Genomic DNA, 19,590 nt, shown 5'->3' with positions numbered 1-19,590 from the left:
GAATTGTTGTGAATGCTATTTGCGGACTCATGAGGGGGGGGGTCGTGGTTTTCCCGGTTCGGGGAGGCTGTATCATACGTATGATGTGGAATGATTGTTTCCGGCGTGGTACGGATTGCTGTTCGCGGGAGGGCACGCAAAGAGCCGCAACAAATACTCGAGTATGATACTACTGTGTACATTGAATGGGGATCCAAGTTTCTTTCCGCTCTTCAGCTTAGGACCCGCTACGAGTGATGACTTGTGAAGTGCTACATGCAGCGGTAAAGATGCAAGCAACCGATCGACGCGAGTTTATACCTGCGGAATTTATTGCAGATATATATCTGCTATTTTTTATTTTCTTCTTCTTTCTTTCTTCTAGATACTCCGGATACGTGTCACAAGCATGATTAACATTACACCTGCTTACTCCCTTCCTATATTATAATAGTTGATTTTTTTTTTCCAGCGGTATAACGCAACACCCCTGACCCATACCCACCCACCCGTGGTCTATCATACCCAACCTCGCCTACCCAAGAAAACCCTCCCCCGCCGAGGGCCAATATAGAGGAAGAAAAGTTCATATAATACACCCCCCCACCCCCCTTTCTCTAACCTACGGTGACCTGGGTCCACTAGCCTCCCTCCAAGACTTTAGCGGCAACGCGCTCAACCTCGTGGCCGCGGGCTTAATGTACCCCCAGAATGTGACCACGCCAATGATGATGCAGATCACATTGGTGATGTAGTACCCGTCTTGCTCTATGTTGCACACGCCGCCTTGTGTCTTGCATAGTTTCTTGTCACCTTCGAGGGCGCAGGAGAAGGGTTCGAAGGGGGTTTTGGCATCGGGCAGCGGTGTGCAGGTCGCGATTGTGAAGGCGTCAACCAGTTTTAGGACGAAGATCCTGGGGAAGGTGCCGCCGAGATTGCTTACGCTATTGGAGGAGTTGGTCAGTATTGTTGGAGGGGGAGAGGAGGGGGAGGGGAGTAGTTACGTTGCGAGTAAGGTCATATAAGTCCCTCCGATCCCCGGATCGGCAATCTTAGCGTGGAAGGCGGATACAGCGACGAACATTACTGTGCTAGTGAAAGTTGAAAAGATATGCTCTGCGATCACAACCATGAGGTAGCCGGACTCGACGACACCGTCGCTTGGGAATATCCAGACGGTGATGTGCGCTAGCACTGCGGCTAGCAGGCGGCCGATGAAGGCCCACATCCAGAGAGTCATTGGCGGGAAGTACGCGCACCACTTTCCGGCGTAGTAGCCTAGGCCGATTTCGAAGGGGAAATCGATCAGGACTGTTAGGGCCATGTCTTCTTGTGTGAAACCTTTCTCGAGGAGTTTGAGATTTGTTACGGCGTCGTTTGCTTGGAAGCCGATTTTGGCGATCAGGTGGATTATTATGAAGGTTTGGACGTCTGTATTTGCTCGTCAGCATTGGTCTTAAATGGTGCAAGGGGTGTTGGGGTGTGGGGAGCGTACGTTTGAGCTTGATAACCCTCCACATGGTCTTGTAGACGCTAACTAGCCCATCACGATTGCTGGTCCTTTCCTCCTTCTTGAAGACGGCTAGCCCGAGGGTCACGATGAGATATGCCCACCCCCAGAATGTGAGGTATCCACCCAGGGTGAAGAGCCCAACATCGGATGGTGTTGTTCTGAAATACCGATTTGCAAAGTCTGGAGAGTTGAACGCCAAGAATACAGTGAAGGAAAGAAAGTTTCCAGCGGTAAGACCGACTGTCTGGGCAGTCGAAGCATACGAGAGGTTTTCCACGGAAAGTAAAGTCAAAGCCCAACCTGCACGATGCTTGTCTTAGCGCATGGGCCTCTCTTCAATCTGGGGAAAACTCACCATCTACCGCAACGTCCTGCGTCGCGCAAAGCATAACCAGTGAGAAAAAGACAAATGTGAAAGTGTACAGTTTGCCACTGGCCTCAGCCATAAGTCTATCCGCATTTGCTCCTAACCATAACAACATTATCGCACTGAGGGCTTGTATAGGCACGATCCAACTCTTCCGCCTTCCCATCCTCTTGCTCCATATCGCGTCGACTATAGGTGACCAGAGTAGTTTCATGGAGTAAGGGTAGGAAGCTAAACTAAACACTCCGATCTCACCGTACGAGAGCCTACTCTTCAGCAGGAAAGGTACTGAGCCCATCGCTAAACCCATGGGGACGCCCTGTAGAAAGTAGAGTAGAACTAGCAAAGCAAAGTTCTTCTGATCTTGCGGTGATAGATCCTTCAGCGATGCGGAGGCCTGCTTGTCGTGGTCATCGTCGAGCGAGAAGGACTCCCGCTGTAATAGCGCTTCCGTCTGCATGGAGGACGGTAGCAGATCGTGACCATCCACCGAAGCGTTCTTTCGTCGGTACTCAACGGATGAGGATGAGTTCATGTTTGCCGAGGACGAGCGGTCGTTGTCGTGATGGCGGTCTTTACGACTGCGAGCCATTGGTGAGGAAGGAGTGGCCGGGTCGTCCGAGTTGCAATGTGTTTTTAGGTCGTCTACGTATATGTTTTCGAGCTCAAAATCGTCGGGATGTTCGGCGGAGGAACTGGACCGGTGAGCTCGGACTGTAGATGAGGACGAGGGGGTGAGGGGGAGGAGGGGATCGCGGGACTCTGAGAGAGGTGCTGGAGACATGCACCACACACTAGCTTGGGGGGGGGGGTTTGGGTTACTGTAAGTGGGGGCACCAAACAACCATGGGCCAAGAACAGAAGGGGAAATAGAACAGATGTCCTTCTGGTTCGCGGCGGGAGGAGTGGCGACCACCAGGGAAAGGAATATGGACCAGTAAGGGCCCTAGGATAGCTCCAAGCTCTCAAGTCTCCACAGTTTTAGTTTTTTCCCTTCTCCCCTTTATTTCTGGAAGCTGTCACTTGTCGAGGCTATTCGGAAAGACACAGGGGGCAGGGGGAAGAGTGTCATAAAAGTTCCAAAGTAATGGGATAATGGAATGACAAAAAGGAGTATAATACCGGTAGTAGGTTTGAGAAAGGATCTGATGATAGCATTCAAGCTTGTTTCTGCATCAGCCAGTTCCTCTGGCTTTGTTCAAAAGGGTATCTGGCTCTTCCACTCCTGCTCTCTCTCTCTCTCACGTCTGTTTATTAGACTATAGCGGTGTCGCAAGCACTTGAAGTGCATCAGAATTGAGCCAAGCCTATGGTAATTTCTCCGGAGCAAGGAACCCGGAATCCCCCTGAGATTCCATCGTTTGGGACGCCAAGAATATGCGGCCACGGGAGCTGAAGTGTTGAAGAAACTTTCTCCGTCGCCGCCTTGAGTGAAGCTACGATTGCCGGTGTCTCGACGAATGTAACTCTGGGGCACATACCAGCTATCGTATTTATGTATCAACTCGTAAAAGCATCAAAGGATCTTTGAGGATAGTAAGACTTGTATCTCTCACCGATTGCGTTCCCGCAACGAGGGTTGTGATGCCATGCCATATTCTACCGTCGCGGGGCGTATCTCACCAGCGGGACTGATACAGCTAAAGGTGAATATTCACACCCTCTGCACCGTACGGTACGAGTATGATACTCGTACCTGTACTGTCCTGTACCGGCACCTCATACACAGACTTCGGACGGCAAGAAAGGAATATCAGGGCGTGGAATGTCCAAGAACCCCCCCCGCTGACCAAGCTTTTTGGGTGAACACTATACCGGCACTTGTGTTCTTTGAAAGCACAAATTCGCCTATGGACTTGCTCCTTACTCTCGATTTTCAATCCATTTAGACCAGCTACCCCACACAGCTCCGATATTGCCATGATGATACTCAGATGTTGGTATCTAACCACTTTTGCCAAGCTGCGCTATTGTAGCGGTACGGTACTGTACTAGTACGGTACCAATACTCGTACTGTACTCGTGATGGTACATCCACAAAAAGGAAATACATATGATACGATACCTCCTCGAGTACCGGTACGTAAACAAACAATCACCTTCCGGACCAGCTCCCACTCTCGCCATCGGTACCTACCATACCGGTAACTGTACCGGTACTTCATAGACTCTCCCCCCCTCCCCAAACACTACACACCATCAAACACTGCACATCAAACACTGCGCATCAAACACTGCACACCACACGCTTCACATCACACACTACACATCACATCCCTCAAACATTATCATCAAACAAGACGGAAAGAGAGAAAAAAAACCATGCCATCTCAATCGAATGAGCTCTCCTCAGTAGAGGACTTCGATCTCCTCTCAATCGAAGCTCGGCTCACCGAACTCGAACGTCATAAGAGCCTTCTGACAGCAGAGCTCCTCTCATACCGCTCGACGCTGCCGATATCAACCATACTATCGCAAGCAAAAGTCAGACCGAGCTATGAAGACCCCACATCAGTCACGTCGACCGTAGGCCCCGGAACCGAGACCAGCAGCAATGCTAGTGGAGCCTCGGATGGGAAGTCAGAAGCCAACGATGAGGACATCCTCTCCGACGTGATTGCACACGCGAAGTGTTCACAAAAAGAGCGGTTAAAGAAATTATACCGCATGACGGGCATTACGACGTTCACTTCCGAAGACCCGTCTCCGCCGCACAATGTTAACGTCGGGATTCGGTTTGAGATTTTTGGAAATCGTAAACACCCCCCCTTCCTTCCCTCCTTCCCCCTCTGCCCCCCCTCTCTAGCCACATTGTGAGCAAAGCTAACTTTCATAAAAGGAAAATTTACAAGACGTCAATACATCATCCTGTCTCTAGCCTCAAACACCTACACAATCCTCCGACACTCAATTCCTTCGTTCCTGCACGTCCACAGCCTCCGGGCTCAGTACCCACACGACTTAGCGAAGTTTGCTCGTGTGCTCCGTGCCAAGCTTCAACTGTTCGCACGGCGTCTCGATGCGGTAGAGAAACTCGAGCAGACCCTGACGAACATGGGGCGTATCGGGGACGTGCAAGAGCCATGGACCAATCGGATTGAGAGCGTGGAGTGGGATGTTCCCGTGCGCATGATTGTTATCAATTGGTCTATTGGAGTGAGGGGTTCGTTGGTGTTGGATGAGAGGGGGAGCATTGAGGCGGTGGTGGTTAGGGATAATGACGGGGAGAGGATGAAGAAGTTGGAGGCTGTTATCAGAAGTGGAAACTTGGACGGGGTCGCGGTTAGGCTGGGATATGTCATGGATAGGGAGGAGATTTATGAGGAGGACGGGGACTGGGAGGCAGGGGTAGCGACTTCTTGAGTGGGAAGGGGAGCTGGTACGTCACGGGTGGGGAGGATATTTATGAAGAGGGTGGAGACGGGGTGGCAGGAGTGACGACTTCCTGAGAGACATTGGGGTGTGTTGTGGATAGAGGGCGGGGGGACGGAGATGGGGTGACAGGGCTGGCAACTTCTTGAGTGGGAGGACTAGGATTGTTTATTCCATTGTGATTTCTTTATGTTTTAGGGCATCATGTATGATGTACCTCTTGTCACTACTGTATTACTATTCAAATGGATAGATGGGCGTGAGAGCCTGTGTAAACTAGATAAGAGAGAAGATGTACGAAAACAACTCAGGAGTGGTATCAATAATTTTAACCAGTAGAGAAATGTGGGGGAAAGAAACAGCATGAAGAGAATGCACCAGAGGGACGGACGCTCAACCCTTGAGGCTTGTTAGATTTATAATATACAAAATCAATCGCCATCAATCCCATTCAGACCCCCAATGCCACTCCCAAACACCCTACTCCCAATGCCCCTCCCTCTCCTTTGCCTCCCTCATCTCCCTCTCCACCATCCTCTTAACTTCCTCCTTCCTCTCCTTTCTAGCGAGCACACTCGCAAGCCACTCCTCAAACTCCTCCTCAGCTTCCCTCGCCGCTACATCCTCCCCGCCCATCCCCTCGTGCACCCTTCCTCGCAAATCCTCCAGCGAGCACACGTCCAGCGCGAGCATCCCCCCGCCCACCAGCATCATGCCAAAGCTCAGCGTGTTAAGCGTTGCCAGGTTCAAAGCTTCTAGGGCGTCGAGGGCACCGTTCGGAGGGTGGGTGGGTGGGCGGTTGTTCGGGTGGTAGAATTTTGGCACCAGCGAGAGTTTGCGCCGGTGGATTGTGCGGCGGGTTAGTGCTATGCTGAGGGCTAGGAATGTGGTCCCGCCTAGGAGGAGGGTTATCTGGCGGCGGAGGCGGGTTGGTTCGGGGATTGGAGTGGCGGCTGCAGGGGGCTGTACGGTGGGGGATAGTGGTGGTGGTGTGGGGAGTGATGAAGAGGAGGGGGGTGGAGGTACCGAGGAGGAAGAACCGCGGCCGGACCAGGGTATCCAAGAACGGAGATTGAATGCCATCGCTTGTGCTATTTCTTTGTAATTGCTTGTTGTAAGTACGTTTGTAGATATTTTTATCCGTTCGTTTGATCGTTTGTTCGCCCCCCTCACCGCCGTTGCCAGCCGGGTTTTATCGTTCAGAGCTGGACTAAAGGGCGGGAAAAGATAAAAAGAAAAAGACAAAACCGTTGTATCAATATCCAATCTCCATCCCCGCTGCCCATCATCTTGGCACTTTCAACCCCACCAATCTTACCCCCCTCCCCTCCCCAAAAATACCTCCACAAAAATACCACTCCACAACACAACCACAACAGGGGAAGAAGAAAAATGTACCTCGAAACTCCCCTCTCCTCCCGCCCTTCCACCCCCCCTCCTCCTCCCCGCTCTCCCTCCCCACCCAGCGAAAGCCCCGACATAGTCCGCCTCCACCACACCCACCACACACACGGGTACCTCGCAGGCATCACCTACGGAAAAACGTTGCATCTCCAATCCGGCTTCGACGAAGGCTATGCACTGGGCGGCCGATTCGGTTTGAAGATCGGGTGGGTGTTGGGTGCTTTACAGGGTCTCTCGCACATCGCCCCGGCGATGGCGCGGGGGGAGTTTGAGAGGGCGAAGCGGGAGTTGGTCTTTGACGGGGTGTTCACGGAGGAGTATTTCGCGCGGGGAGGTGTTTGGTTGTATGCGATTGCGGAGCAGGGGGAGGAGGGGGAAGGGGAGGTTACATTAGATAGGGTGGTAGAGATGCACCCCCTTGTGAAGAGGTGGGTGTGCAGGGTGGAGGAATTGGCGAGGGGGATTGGTGTTGGTGTTGAAGAGTTGGAGTTGGAGCGGGGAGTGGGCCGGGAGGTGGAGGAAGGGAAGGGAGAGGAGGATGGGAGTGAAGTTGGAGCGGAAGCCGAGGCACAGATCTGAAGGGTGCTGATGATGTGTTGGTTCGGATTATCTTGACGGACACCACTCAGGAATATATCTACTTCATCCTATCACACCATGCCTGCCAACCATGCAGGACACGAACCCAGGACCAGTGATTTTGGTTACTGGTAAGCAATCAACTGCGCACCTCATGTTCCCGCAAAGCTTAAAGTTAATCCGGGCTATCAATCACAGGAAATCACCTATATCAGTCACCACAATTCCACACCATAGCACAGCCATACTCAGTTTGCTCAATCAACTACATCGTATGATAGCCCATCTTCCCTTTTTATATCCCTAGCCCCCCAACCCGTTCCGTACACCAGTAATCCATCCCGCCCCGTCCCATCGGTACCTACAAGTCTATGACGGCAAACATACATAATACAGAAACCAAATGAATAAATAAAAACAGTTCCGGCCACGAGCGGGAGCAACGATAAGGTCCGAATTAGAAAGGATAATGTAGGCAATAGGCTTTTGTTAGAAGATGTAGTTTCTTTGGAAAAGAAGGCTTTGGAAAAGAAGGGAAAGGAAGGGAAAGGAAGGGAAAGGAAAGGAAAAACCTAAGAGATGGAGAAGAAAAAACGCCAATTCAAAATTAAACATAAAACAGGTCCCTAGTGATCTCCTTCAGAAGTGAATGGTTGTATCATTTTTGCCCCCCGCTTTCTAACAGTTAAACAATTGAGTATCGCCACCTTCTCCCTCTCCCTAAAAGTAGAACGCCTCGCACAAGTATATGATACCGAAAACCAAAAACGCGCCAGCCCCACCCAAGGTTACTGCCAGGCGTATTAGCTCTGCCTAATGACATATAAAGGAGATATGGCTCACCATTTCGGACACTAATGCGGCTTGCCAACATTCTACCGCCGACCACTGCGATACCAGTGCAAATGGCATGTCCAGAGATAGCTCCGATAGTAACGTACCAGTAATCTTGTCCGGCAGCCATAGCAATAGTAGCAATCTGGCTGCGATCCCCCCACTCTCCCAAGAAAGTCATTACAAAATGTTTGGACCCAGGGCGGGCGACAGTAGTAACCCGGCAAGGTTTTGAATTCCTTCCAAGGATGTCATTCGCGCTTTCCCAGAGCCACTCTTCCCTCTAGCGCGCTCGTAGTCATCCTCGTCGGAGTCAGACAATGCTGGAGACGACGTAGATCGACGGATCCCAAGTCCACCGCGGGACGGCGATGATACCAGGCCCGATTCGAGACTTCGGGAGATAGATGCCCCTCTTTCCCGCCCAGCTGCCTTCTCCTCGAGCTCTTGTTCAACCTCCTTCATCTCCTCCTGCACGTTGGCGGTGCCCTTTTCCATTCTAAGACCCTCCAATACCATGCGTACCCCAAAGATAAGGAAGAGACCAGCGGCAAGAAAGTTGGTAAACCGTTTCGGAATTAATGTGGGAACGGCATGACCTAAAACTGCCGATAGAATTGACATGACAATCAGAGAGCCGAGAGCCGCTGTAAATACCAGTACTCGGGGGTGTTTCATTGCCATCAGAGCCGCAATCAAAAATGTTTTATCACCAATCTCTGAGAAGATAATCATAATGAAGGACAAAGTGAAGGAATGGAAAGGTTGAGAGATGCCAGATAAATCTGCAGCTTCTAACTCGGCGGGCTTCAGGTGTTTCGGGATCTTAACCGGAGGTCCGCCATACTTAATGGTATCGCCCTGTGATCCTGTGTATTCTTGATGGCCAGTCTTGGGCACCGGTGGCTTGGGAGTTGACGGATCATCCTTGGCGTCCTTGCTCTTGCTCTTTGGGTTTTTGATCTATGCCGGAATCTCCAATCAGCTCACCAATGTTCCAACCTCCACAACCCGGCACGTGAGAATCCTACCGCTGAATCATCGCCCTCTGCCGGTTCCTCGATCTCAACAATCTCGTGCTCACCAGTATGTGGCGGTGGATTCTTGATGTCAACACTAGCTCCACCACCGGAAACTCCAACCTCTCCTGACCCCTTCTCCTTTGATCCTGGGTGCAAGCCCGGACCGTCATGTGGCTTTCCATCAAGACCATCAACAGGCGCATCTGCTGTGCCCTCTGCCTTCGATCTTAATGCCCCAGCTCCTGACTGGGTGTCCGAAATCTTGTATGGTGCCTTAGGATTACGTGGATGGGTAACAACATCTTTCTTAGTTCCTACTGCTGAGGCTCCCTCTGGATACTCTATTGGAACATGACTGTTCGCTGCCGCGATCAAAGGGGGCGCAACCAATAGCAGTAAAAGAGACGTGGACTTCCTGGAGAAGCGCATGACGTTGTGGTGATTAGAATACTAGGTAGTGAAGAACCCGATGCCAAGCAATTTTTAAAGGTTTTACCTGAGAAATAGTAGTTAAAGAGAGATGAAGAATGAAGAATGGAAGAAAAACGTATTTCGCTAGGAAAGTTGAAGTCGAAGTGAGACTTGTGTTGCAGTGAAGGATCAACCAGAAGATAGGGGTCCCTTTTCCGAAGGATTTCCAACAGAATGGATTGGTGTTACCCGGATGCTGCGCGAACCCGTTTTGAAGGGTCAGGGGTTGTTGTCACCTCCACTCTAGAGCTCGGGAATCGATTGAGCATTCGTGATCGGGGCTGCTTTGAGAACTGCCATCAGATCAGACCAGCTATCCTCACAGTAACAATGCCTCGTCTCCGCGAATTATTACAGGTCGGACACATTCAGATCTCAAGCAAGAAGGAGAGGATGATTCAACCAATTAAGTTTAAATCCAAAAGGCTGCCTTACAGGTATACCGGGTATCCATTACGGTATTCTCCATGTCCAGATGACGTTAGATCTTTACATATTGGGGGCATGAGCTATTCTATCGAGTTAGGGGATTTACCCACTCGGAGGTAATTCACCCTACCAAGATTCCTGGCAGTAAATACTAACTGCGTACAAATCATATTTGCTTACTACTAGCCAGCTTGTATATATATCACTACCGGTACAACTGGCGATATGCGATCCGCATCCCATGTTATATGGTTAGTTCACTACCGTAGGCAGGCCAAATAGTTGGTTTGGGTAGGGAGGGCACCTAATAGAACATGAGTGCGTAGTATTACCGCCGGATATAGCATATTAGGCACCCATGTATATCAGTGTCAGAAGTATGGCAACCGTATCACACTAGCCTTCGAGGAATACACTATCAAGAACTCACTTAACGTGTCCACGCAGAACAGGAGACCAACACCCAGTTATTGAGAAATTTGGATCAATTACTGGTATAGGTAAGTATTCCAGACCAGATAACCCCCGCATTTGCACCTTGAGCCACCGTATCTTCTTATATAGCACTTTTTTCTCCACAGTGTGCAACAAATAAACAATGCCGGAAACCAAAAGAAAATTATATCCTAGTTAGCAACAGGTGAATAGGGCACCAAATAACTCAAACACGAACTAGTCAAACATCCACTATACAGATTCATGAATGTCAATCCTCACCTCATCGGCGCTATTCGAAGAACGGAACGTACCCTCGGTAGCCCCGTTAGTAACTAATGCTACTTTTGACCCTGACACGTGTGACCTAGAGCTACTAGCTCCGTGGGCCTTAGCAGCAAGATGTCGGTACATTTTCAACTCCTCCTCGAATTCCTTTAGTGCTCTTAGCTCTGGATGAATGGGTTAGGCAAGGTTTGTTATAAGACGACCAGAGGGAAACTGACCGCTACCCATAAACAAGAATCCAATCAATCCATCTAAACCACCAGTGACTGCGACTGCACACGCAACAAACATTAAGGCAAAAGAAACCCCATTGTGTGGACTCCACCAAACTCCCACGTGGAGCCCTACAAGAGCCACCAGAGATCCCCAAAAATGGTATAGCCTCCAATGATATTCAAAATTCTCCCTTTTTGTGTATTTCGCAACAAGTTCCAGAATTTCGTCTATTATGGTGGGCGGCAGGTATTGCTCGTTTTCTCTCTCCCCCACTTTATTGGTAACTTGAGCTTCTTCGGCCCTGACAGCTCCCGCCACATTTAATAACGTTGAATTCGAAACAAGGTCCGGATTCCTTGCCTCAGCAAGAGCATTTTGCTGTTGTTGGTTCGGTGCGAGAGAAAGTGTAACCTCTACGGAAAAATGATCACTCAAAGAACAATAGCCACCTGCGCCACCCTTGCCACCTTTTTGTGACGGCATTGACATAGGTTCCGTCATCCCAATCCTGATGTCTTGAACAGAGGAATAACGTGGTGCATGGAAGATGTAGTCTAAGCGCTTCCCCTTTGGGTCCTCAGTCTCCGGGGGCGGTAGAGTCGGCGTGCTCATGCGCCATGTATTGAGAACACTGTCACAAGTTGCACCGAGCACCTCAATATTTGTCTTTGCATTAGTCTTTGGGGGAGTGATAGATGGGGTTGTTGGATTAGCGGACAGCCAGCTGTCAGAGACAAGGCCATGAGTTGATATGATTCGGTGAGCCAGAGACGACGGAATCATGTTGAAATCACCCAACTAGATTTATTAGCTTGTTTTCGTCTTGTCTGGGAAGAAGTCGGATGTTCTCACCCCAATCGCGATATGCCCTTTCTGAACAGCTCCACGGAGCAGCTTTGCAATCTCCCACGCTTGGGCAGTACGGTGACACAAATAAGAATCGTTCTTTTCGTAAGGTGCATGTAGCTAATCCATTCGAAACGTCAGAAGAAAACATAAGAGGCTAAAGATGTCGCCTAAAGTGGACTGACATGTGTATTAAAAATATCGATGGTCTTCCCGCTGGGATGTCGCACAGCAGCACAAGCGACACCTTTCCCAACATACCAATCTCCTCTCCAAAACGCGGTTGGCCGTCCATTGAGCGGGTACCCGAACATGCTGCTCTGCTCAATCGGCCATTTGGAAAGAATTACCAATCCACCGCCAATAGCTCCTGAGAAGTAGAATTTCCCATAGGGCAGAATCGACGAGGTCTTTGTACGTAGGTTCCCATAATCGGCATAAACCCAAAATTCTTGAAGAGCGACAATATCGAATGAAGGTGACGCGCGAGCTATACGAAGCGAGACCTCATTGAGTCGAGCCTCTCGGTGCTTGGCGATGTATTTGAGCTGGAGGAACGATAGACATATTAGGTCTTGACCCGAAAAATAGAGGTGGATGTGCTTACTCCCCAGCAATTCATGGTGAAAACGCGAATTGAAGGGATATCGCCATTGATTTGAGAAGGCCCAGCGGTAGACATGATAATAATTCCGCGTAAATAGATCTTATGTATATATAAACTGGATTTGGATGCAGTGAGGTTGTTGTCAGGCCAGGACTCGAGAGTCTGAAATCTGGATGACTCGGACGATACTCGAACAGCTGGCAGGAGGTCAAGCTTGGCCCTGGCTAGCCTTGTTCTTGCTACCAGTAATATGACAGTGTCCAAGAGGGCCAAGCTTTCTAGGTACAGTACAAGTACCACACCCGAGTACCCGGTACCGGTTGAGAATCTGGATTCTGGTTGTCAACTGATAACCCCGAATACTCTACTTCATCCACCTCAGTCGATATTTGTGATGTATCTTGATCGAAAGAGTCCCTGTTCTCAAGACTGACTCCCACTTGGTGCTAGGACTCGTCCGCGATCTTCTCGCTGACACTCGAACCCCGTTCTTTACGGCACCCATATTAGAATCATCAAGCTTGATCAGTTGCCCCTTGATAAATTCCGTCGCCTGACCCACAAACCCTTTCCAAGGAAACAGAGCCGTTAGCTTTTCGAAGTCAACTCGAACACGACCCTTGTGAGACTCTTCGCCGTCGTTCTGACCCCCCTCGAAACGGAACGTTGATCGGATGCTGTGGATTCTCTCGATGATTACCCCCTCCCATTCATCAACATCGCGTGAACCCAGCCAAGGCTTGCATTTGTACTCCGGTTTTCCACCATTGGCCTCCCTCGCTAGAACTCTTTCTATAAAGAAATGTTTTAGAAATATACGGTATGATAAGAGTGCTGCTGTCAGCAAGTGTTATGGCGACCGGCGGCCTTTAACCTCCGCCGGATGGATCTAATCGTTAGTATGATACCGATATTACTCGAGCACAGTGGAAAACGCTCACCTTATCCTCCTCCTTCCACATTGGTCAATGGTTTGAATACCCGAGTAGATCTACACGCACCCTCTTGAGAGATCACCAGGGCTTGGATTTGGAGATGAGGTGTGGAGAACCATGTCTTCCTGTATCGAATATCCTGCGATAGTCTACTGTGCTGGCGCAAGCACTACCGTTATGGGGGGGATCGAGTTCAATTTCCCATAAATACACCGTTATTAGGGAGGTTTTGCTACGACGGTCGTAACTTGGACTTTCCCCAGACCAGTATTAGCTATTGTTGATAGTAATACAATATGATACGATAACACAGCAACGGCACTAACCTTTCCACATGTGCAATAGTGCTCGGTGGCTCAACTTTGCACAGTCTTACTGTACTGTAAGAACAGTTCTTAAATACCGGTAAGACGGTCGTAAAGTGGTTGTGTTTACGGTACACTTTTGTTCCCTAATATGGGGGGTATATTTTCATAAAAATCCATACATGAAGTTCCATATTCGTGACACAGTAGGGCCATAAGCCAGTCCATATACTGTAGCACCCATACCATTTGGGACACGCATAAAATGCTGACCGGGGATTTTAGGTAGATTTAGTTGGGACAGGTTGAACTGACACAAATTACAATGGGACAATCTAGATATTCACAATTGTGTTTAAGTTCATAATACAGTAAGTAGTACAGTACGATACTAGATTAACTTTGACAAACAATAGCCCTAATTCCTAAGCTCAAGCTTGTTGTGTTATCACAGTAGGAGTAGTATGCGGACAACTATCCAGGGCCTGAGACCTAGGAAGAAAATCTCCACATCATTTAGAAATTTTCTTTTATAATATGGGCGGCACTTTTGCTTTCACCACACAGTACCATAGATCGACCCTATGGTGGACAACATTCTGGAATCAAATCAGCTCCGAAGGGCTGACCAGAAAAGTAAGACATTTGGATGAATTCTGAGTACAGTGAATAAATCGAGTTAACGGTACATTATTTATAAGCAGCTGTCCAGCCCAGTATGTCAGTATTCTTCAAGCCAATTACTAGCATTGACTATATGGAACAGTTAAAGCAGGACGCGATAAAGCATGACTTACAGTGTGTTTTGGACAAAACAGAAGCGATAAAGCAAGTAGGATATCCTACAACCAAGGAGGAAAGAAAGAAGAGGTTACAGCAGCGGAACTGTCACGAATGTGGATTGGCATGAAAAAGGTTTTCACATGACTCATAATTATGAGTCATAGGTATGTTATTGTTTTGCACATATTACCGATTTGGGTCATATGATTTAGTATGTTGTACTTTATTATGTTTCGCACATGACTCGAATGTGAGTCATAGGATGTGCGCCTGGCGAATATGTCTTGTGAGTATGCCATGCAGGTATGCCTTACGCATATGATTTATATTTTGCACATAACCTCGTTATGATGTCATAGGTTTCACGCATATGACTTAATCAAGTCATATGACTTGTTTATTGTGTTATGATTGATTCATGAGTTTTGCACATGACTTTGCTATGAGGTCATGGGTTTTGAGCATGTGACAACTTTGGTCACATAGTTAGTTTGTTATGATTTGGTTTTGCGCATGTGACCACCTTTGGTCACATGACTATGGGCGTGAAGAACACTATATAAGGAGATTGAGGTGGCCGAGGAGGATAGGATCTTTACGCTTTGTTCTAAGTACTTTTCCTACTTATTACTTTAATGAATATAAAAATACCTTTACGATCTTTATCTTTATTGCAATGTTATTGTTACGCTAAGGAAAGTTCTTCACGAAGAAGAGTTAGAGAAAACTTATGATAGGGGTTCCTGATAGAAGACAAAGGTCTTGTACTATTGGTAACGTAGGCAGAGGCCTAGTCCTATCGTAAGACTAAGGAAAGAAATAGAAGAAGAAGAAAAGTATCGGTCCCCATCACCAAGAACTAACTATCCAAGGAGGGATCGTTACATTATAAAGTGTCACCTAGTGCGACGCTAAACGATACAAGACAGCATCCTTCAACCAAGACAGGGAAGGAGATATCGACATCGACGATTAAAACCTTAACCTAGGGGGATTTAGTGATGCCCTAGATCACGTATTAGCAGAACCCTCAAGGGCAGGAAGCCCAGTAACTTCAGAGAAAGGATTACTAGTTGATAGCTCTCCTGCAGGAACCTCATGACCAGAGAGGATATCGGGATCAGCAGTACCTGTGCCACTAGTCCTGGCCGCTCTAGCACCAGGCACTAGCATACTTGGAATGACTGAGAATCAGTTCCAGGCATTTCTGGCAGCAACACGAAACACAGGACAAGGGAATATCCAATGACCGAAAGCGAAAGAACCTGACACGTACGAAGGAGATAAATACAAGCTATGAATATTCCTGGCACAATACGAAGGGTATTTTGCTGTCAAGGGATATGGAGAGCACCATGATGAGATCAAGATTCCCTATGTGGAATCTCTATTAAGGGGAGTTGCGGGACAATAGATCATGCCCTTCCAAGATGGGAGAAAGCAGAGAGAATGGGTAACATACAAGGAATTCAAGGTGACACTCTTTGAACAATTTGGAGATCCCAACGTTATGGAGACAACAAGACGAAAGCGGGAGAAACTTCGACAAGGAAAACAGACCTTTTCGGCATACTGGAATGAATGCCGACTATTGGAATACGAGGCAGAGTTTGACGATGCTACTCTCTAAATCATCCTCTTATGAAACTGTAGTGAGAGACTCTGAGAAGCATGGAGAATCTCAAACTCACGCTACACAACAGTGGAACAATTTGCAAGGTGGGCGATCGATAATGAAAGCAAACTAAACATGGTTTGAAACAACTCAGAAAACACTATAGCATATAGGATAGCCCAATCATCCAGAAACGTGAATAAAACCTTCAAACCACAGGGTAGCTTGAGATGAAAACAGAGCATTACCACTAGGAGAACCAATGGAGTTGGACAAATCAAGAGCAGGACCTGCTCTGAACCTATCGAAGAAAGAATACACTAGAAGAATGAATGGGAAACTCTGCTTAAGGTGCTGAAAAGCAGGACATCGGGTACAAGAATGCAGAAGCCAACCAGACAGTGGATACCAAGAGACCAGGGTTGCTGGAAACAATTGCTTCCAAACTCAAAAGAGGAGAAACATTCGTGAAATGATCACTGAAGATTCACCGGCGGAAAACGATGAGGGTTCACAGTAAATAGTAGTTTGGGAGACCCAAGATGTGGACCAGGAAAACCCATCAAATTAGTGAACTACTATACAGTACTACACACGCAAAGAGAAGAAGAAGACGGAGATTATATAATGATTAAAACAAAGATATACAACGAAGAACGCGAAGCAATAACAATATATGCAATGCTCGACGGGGGAGCGACCGAAGATTTCTTCGACAAGGAAATCTGCCACAAATACGGCCTCCATACCAAGAAAGTGAAGAAAGCAAGACTAGTCTACCTAGCGGATAGAAAGCCAAGTGCTATGGGCTCTATAATCCATACGGCGGAAGTCCCTATGGACATTGACAGCCATAGAGATACGGTAACCTTCCAGGTAGCAAATCTCAAAAACCATGAGATAGTCCTAAGGATGCCAAGGTTACGAAGACATAACCTGATGATCAACTAGAATGAGAATAAGATGACCTTCACAAGTGAACTATGTGCGACACGATGTCTCAATAGTTCACATGTGGTTTATTCGACACTGGTACGAGAAGTGGAAGAAGAAACTTTTCATGCAACGTTCGCTGAGATGCGGCAAGATAAGAGAGTCCAGATACAAAAACTGGACCAAGGGGCAAAAGTGCCTACCAAGGGTTCTAAAGGAGCAGCAGAACATGACCTGTATGCCAACGAAGGAATCAAGATACCTGCCAACAGGCAGGTACCGATAGCAACAGGAATAGTCATCAGACTACCAGAAGGCACCTATAGGCGGATAGCACCCCAAAGTGGTCTAGCAGTTAAACATCAACTTATTACTATAGTGGGTGTGATCGACATCGACTATACAGGTGAAATCAAAGTAGTTTTGGCCAATCTAGCTCAAGAGGACTACGAAGTCCAGAAAGGCGAATCGAATCGCACAGTTGATTATCGGAAAAATCAACAAAGAAAATCTTCTCGAAATAGATCAACTGGAAGAAACCACAAGGGGAGATAAGGAATTTGGAAGCACAGACCAAAACCAGTCTGATACAACAAAATGAATTGAGATCAAGGAGATCACAGCATAGGTCTTCGGACAGTACTATCGAAGAGGAGATATAACAGGAATTCTCAAATGGACATACGAAGACGAAAAAGCGGTCCTAGCGAAAATCAACATCAGCATGGAACTAGCAATTCAAGACAAGAAATACCAAAGTAAAAAAGGATAAAAAGAATAGATTCCAAAAGAATATCATCAGTTCACGAATCTATTTCAAGAAGAGGAAGCTACGCGGCTACCACCCCGAAGACCGGGAATTGACCACGAAATTCAGCTGGACAAAGATGAGAAAACGGGAAAAACAAAAGAGATTCCCTAAAAGAAGTTATACCTACTAGGAGAAGCGGAGCTCGAAGAACTTAGAAAGTATATTGAGCAAAACCAAAAGCGAGGATGGATCAGGAACTCCTTTGCATCTGGAGAATCTCCAATACTATTCGTCAAAAAGAAAGATGGAAAAATGAGACTCTGGGTAGACTACAGAGCCCTCAATTCAGTTACCAAGAAAGATCGGTATCCACTATCCTTAATCAGAGAGGCACTGGATAGTCTATGGTTAGCAAAATACTTCACCAAACTTGACATCAAGGATGCATACCACAATATATGCATCAAAGCAGGAGACGAATGGAAGACTACATTCGCCTCGAGATACGAGATGTTTGAATACTTAGTTATGCTGTTCGGGCTAACCAATGCACTGGCTTCATTCCCATGGTGGATCAACAAGATACTCAATAAGTACCTCGACATATGTTGCATCATATACTTAGATGATGTACTCATCTACTGGGAAAACATGCAACAATATCAGAAGAATGTCAGCAACATTATGGCCACAATACAAGGATCAGGAATGAAGATCAAACCAACGAAATGCAAATTCTATAAGGAAGAAACTGAATACCTCAGATTTATCATCAACCGGAGTGGGGTCAAAGTTGACCCAGTCAAAACAGCAGAAATATGGGATTGAGCTAAACCGAACAACAAAACAGAGGTTTAGTTCTTTATGGGATTCAGCAACTTTTATCGAAGGTTCATAGAAGGGTTTAGCAGGCTTGTAAAACCACTCTATAACCTAATCAAGAAAGACAGAAAATGGAAATGGGGGGAAACAGAGCAAAAAGCATACGATGCTATTCGGACACATTTAATGTCAGTACCAATACTGGTACACTTCAATCCAAACCGAAGGACAATAATCGAAATGGATGTCTCGAAATATGTGTGTTCAGGCATACTATCGCAACAATGCGAAGACGGAAAATAGAGGCCAGTATCTTATCGATCCAAGACAATAACCCCTGCAGAATGTAACTATAATGTTGCAGATAAAGAACTATGAGCAATAGTTCAAGCATTAAAGGAATGGAGGAGTATTAGGTGGAGACAACTTGATAGACTTCAAAGTTATCAGGGCCAATCGAGATTCGTTTCTGTAGACAGAGATTGTCTAGGAAGGCTCAGACTTTGCTCTTTTCGTTTATGACTACTAGAAGCGAAGTAAAATAGGTAAAGTAGGGTAGAATCATAAAACCAATATTATATTGTTAAGGTCTCTTCTCCGTTGCTTGATAATGTCTTAAAGATTGGGAGGCATTTCAATATTTATATTTCGCGTCTGAGTGTTTGCAGACTACATCTATTTATCATACAACTATGTACTTCTTCAATCGTAATTTGTAACATCGAGTTTTCTTCCAAGGTGCGAACACCTGTAGATCCTGAAAACCATCACACCCTCTTCGGTAATTACGATATTTCTTCTTAGGAAGCGTGCTGTCTCCAATAGTAATATCCCAATTAGCAGAGTCTTTAGACATATGGCCTAGTTCTTAAGTCAAACTGAGTTGACTCCAATTGTCTTCGCCATTGATAAAATGATCAGTTGTATCCATTGCTATATCTGCAAAGGGGGTTGTCATTACAACTATCGTAGGTCGTCTGACTCCAATCCTATGTAACTCCATACCCAACCAATAGATTTTCTTTGGATGACTTCCTATTAACTCGCAGGAAGCTATTCCACCAGATTGGTAATTAATCCCTCG

At 47.2% G+C, this 19,590-nt stretch overlaps 6 protein-coding genes; 3 read left to right on the top strand and 3 right to left on the bottom strand.

Annotated features, from left to right (window-relative positions):
• Positions 1-382: 382 nt before the first annotated feature.
• On the bottom strand, positions 383-2,643 carry GSTUM_00008245001 (uncharacterized protein; the record flags this gene model as incomplete). XM_002839936.2 has 4 exons in its annotated part: positions 383-923; positions 984-1,410; positions 1,475-1,792; positions 1,848-2,643. The coding sequence occupies 4 exons, from the start codon at positions 2,641-2,643 to the stop codon at positions 602-604; spliced, it is 1,863 nt and encodes a 620-aa protein (XP_002839982.1). The 3' UTR covers positions 383-601.
• A 1,135-nt stretch (positions 2,644-3,778) lies between these two features.
• Positions 3,779-5,557, top strand: GSTUM_00008244001 (uncharacterized protein). XM_002839935.2 has 2 exons: positions 3,779-4,614; positions 4,699-5,557. The coding sequence occupies exons 1-2, from the start codon at positions 4,182-4,184 to the stop codon at positions 5,220-5,222; spliced, it is 957 nt and encodes a 318-aa protein (XP_002839981.1). The 5' UTR covers positions 3,779-4,181; the 3' UTR covers positions 5,223-5,557.
• Positions 5,558-6,596: 1,039 nt separating this feature from the next.
• Positions 6,597-7,214, top strand: GSTUM_00008242001 (uncharacterized protein; the record flags this gene model as incomplete). XM_002839934.2 has 1 exon in its annotated part: positions 6,597-7,214. Exon 1 carries the CDS (start codon positions 6,888-6,890, stop codon positions 7,212-7,214), a length of 327 nt encoding a protein of 108 aa, XP_002839980.1. The 5' UTR covers positions 6,597-6,887.
• Positions 7,215-7,451: 237 nt separating this feature from the next.
• On the bottom strand, positions 7,452-9,608 carry GSTUM_00008241001 (uncharacterized protein). XM_002839933.2 has 4 exons: positions 9,080-9,608; positions 8,526-9,011; positions 8,058-8,331; positions 7,452-8,005 (listed from the first exon to the last, which is right to left on the bottom strand). Exons 1-4 carry the CDS (start codon positions 9,497-9,499, stop codon positions 7,935-7,937), a joined length of 1,251 nt encoding a protein of 416 aa, XP_002839979.1. The 5' UTR covers positions 9,500-9,608; the 3' UTR covers positions 7,452-7,934.
• A 982-nt stretch (positions 9,609-10,590) lies between these two features.
• GSTUM_00008240001 (uncharacterized protein) lies at positions 10,591-12,437 on the bottom strand (the record flags this gene model as incomplete). XM_002839932.2 has 6 exons in its annotated part: positions 10,591-10,857; positions 10,912-11,171; positions 11,238-11,707; positions 11,762-11,875; positions 11,941-12,303; positions 12,363-12,437. 6 exons carry the CDS (start codon positions 12,435-12,437, stop codon positions 10,658-10,660), a joined length of 1,482 nt encoding a protein of 493 aa, XP_002839978.1. The 3' UTR covers positions 10,591-10,657.
• Positions 12,438-18,880: 6,443 nt separating this feature from the next.
• The window catches only part of GSTUM_00008239001 (uncharacterized protein), a gene marked incomplete at both ends in the record, with an annotated part of 3,174 nt that continues 2,464 nt past the window's right edge, over positions 18,881-19,590 (top strand). The window contains one exon of the mRNA XM_002839931.1: positions 18,881-18,915. Coding sequence (XP_002839977.1) covers positions 18,881-18,915 — 35 coding nt within the window. The remainder of the gene's footprint in view (positions 18,916-19,590) is intronic.

This window comes from Tuber melanosporum (genome assembly GCF_000151645.1).
Source record: "Tuber melanosporum whole genome shotgun sequence assembly, scaffold_43, strain Mel28".
Classification (NCBI taxonomy): Eukaryota; Fungi; Ascomycota; class Pezizomycetes; order Pezizales; family Tuberaceae; genus Tuber; species Tuber melanosporum.
This window is presented reverse-complemented; position numbering and strand designations above follow the sequence as displayed.

Bases quoted from the DNA above. Each gene is read 5' to 3' on its own strand.
- GSTUM_00008244001 (XM_002839935.2), top strand. From the start codon at position 4,182: ATGCCATCTCAATCGAATGAGCTCTCCTCAGTAGAGGACTTCGATCTC. The intron at 4,615-4,698 runs GTAAACACCCCC...CTTTCATAAAAG, and splicing joins GTTTGAGATTTTTGGAAATC to GAAAATTTACAAGACGTCAA.
- GSTUM_00008241001 (XM_002839933.2), bottom strand. From the start codon at position 9,499: ATGCGCTTCTCCAGGAAGTCCACGTCTCTTTTACTGCTATTGGTTGCG. The intron at 9,012-9,079 runs GTAGGATTCTCA...ATTCCGGCATAG, and splicing joins CAGAGGGCGATGATTCAGCG to ATCAAAAACCCAAAGAGCAA. The intron at 8,006-8,057 runs GTGAGCCATATC...TACGCCTGGCAG, and splicing joins CCGCATTAGTGTCCGAAATG to TAACCTTGGGTGGGGCTGGC.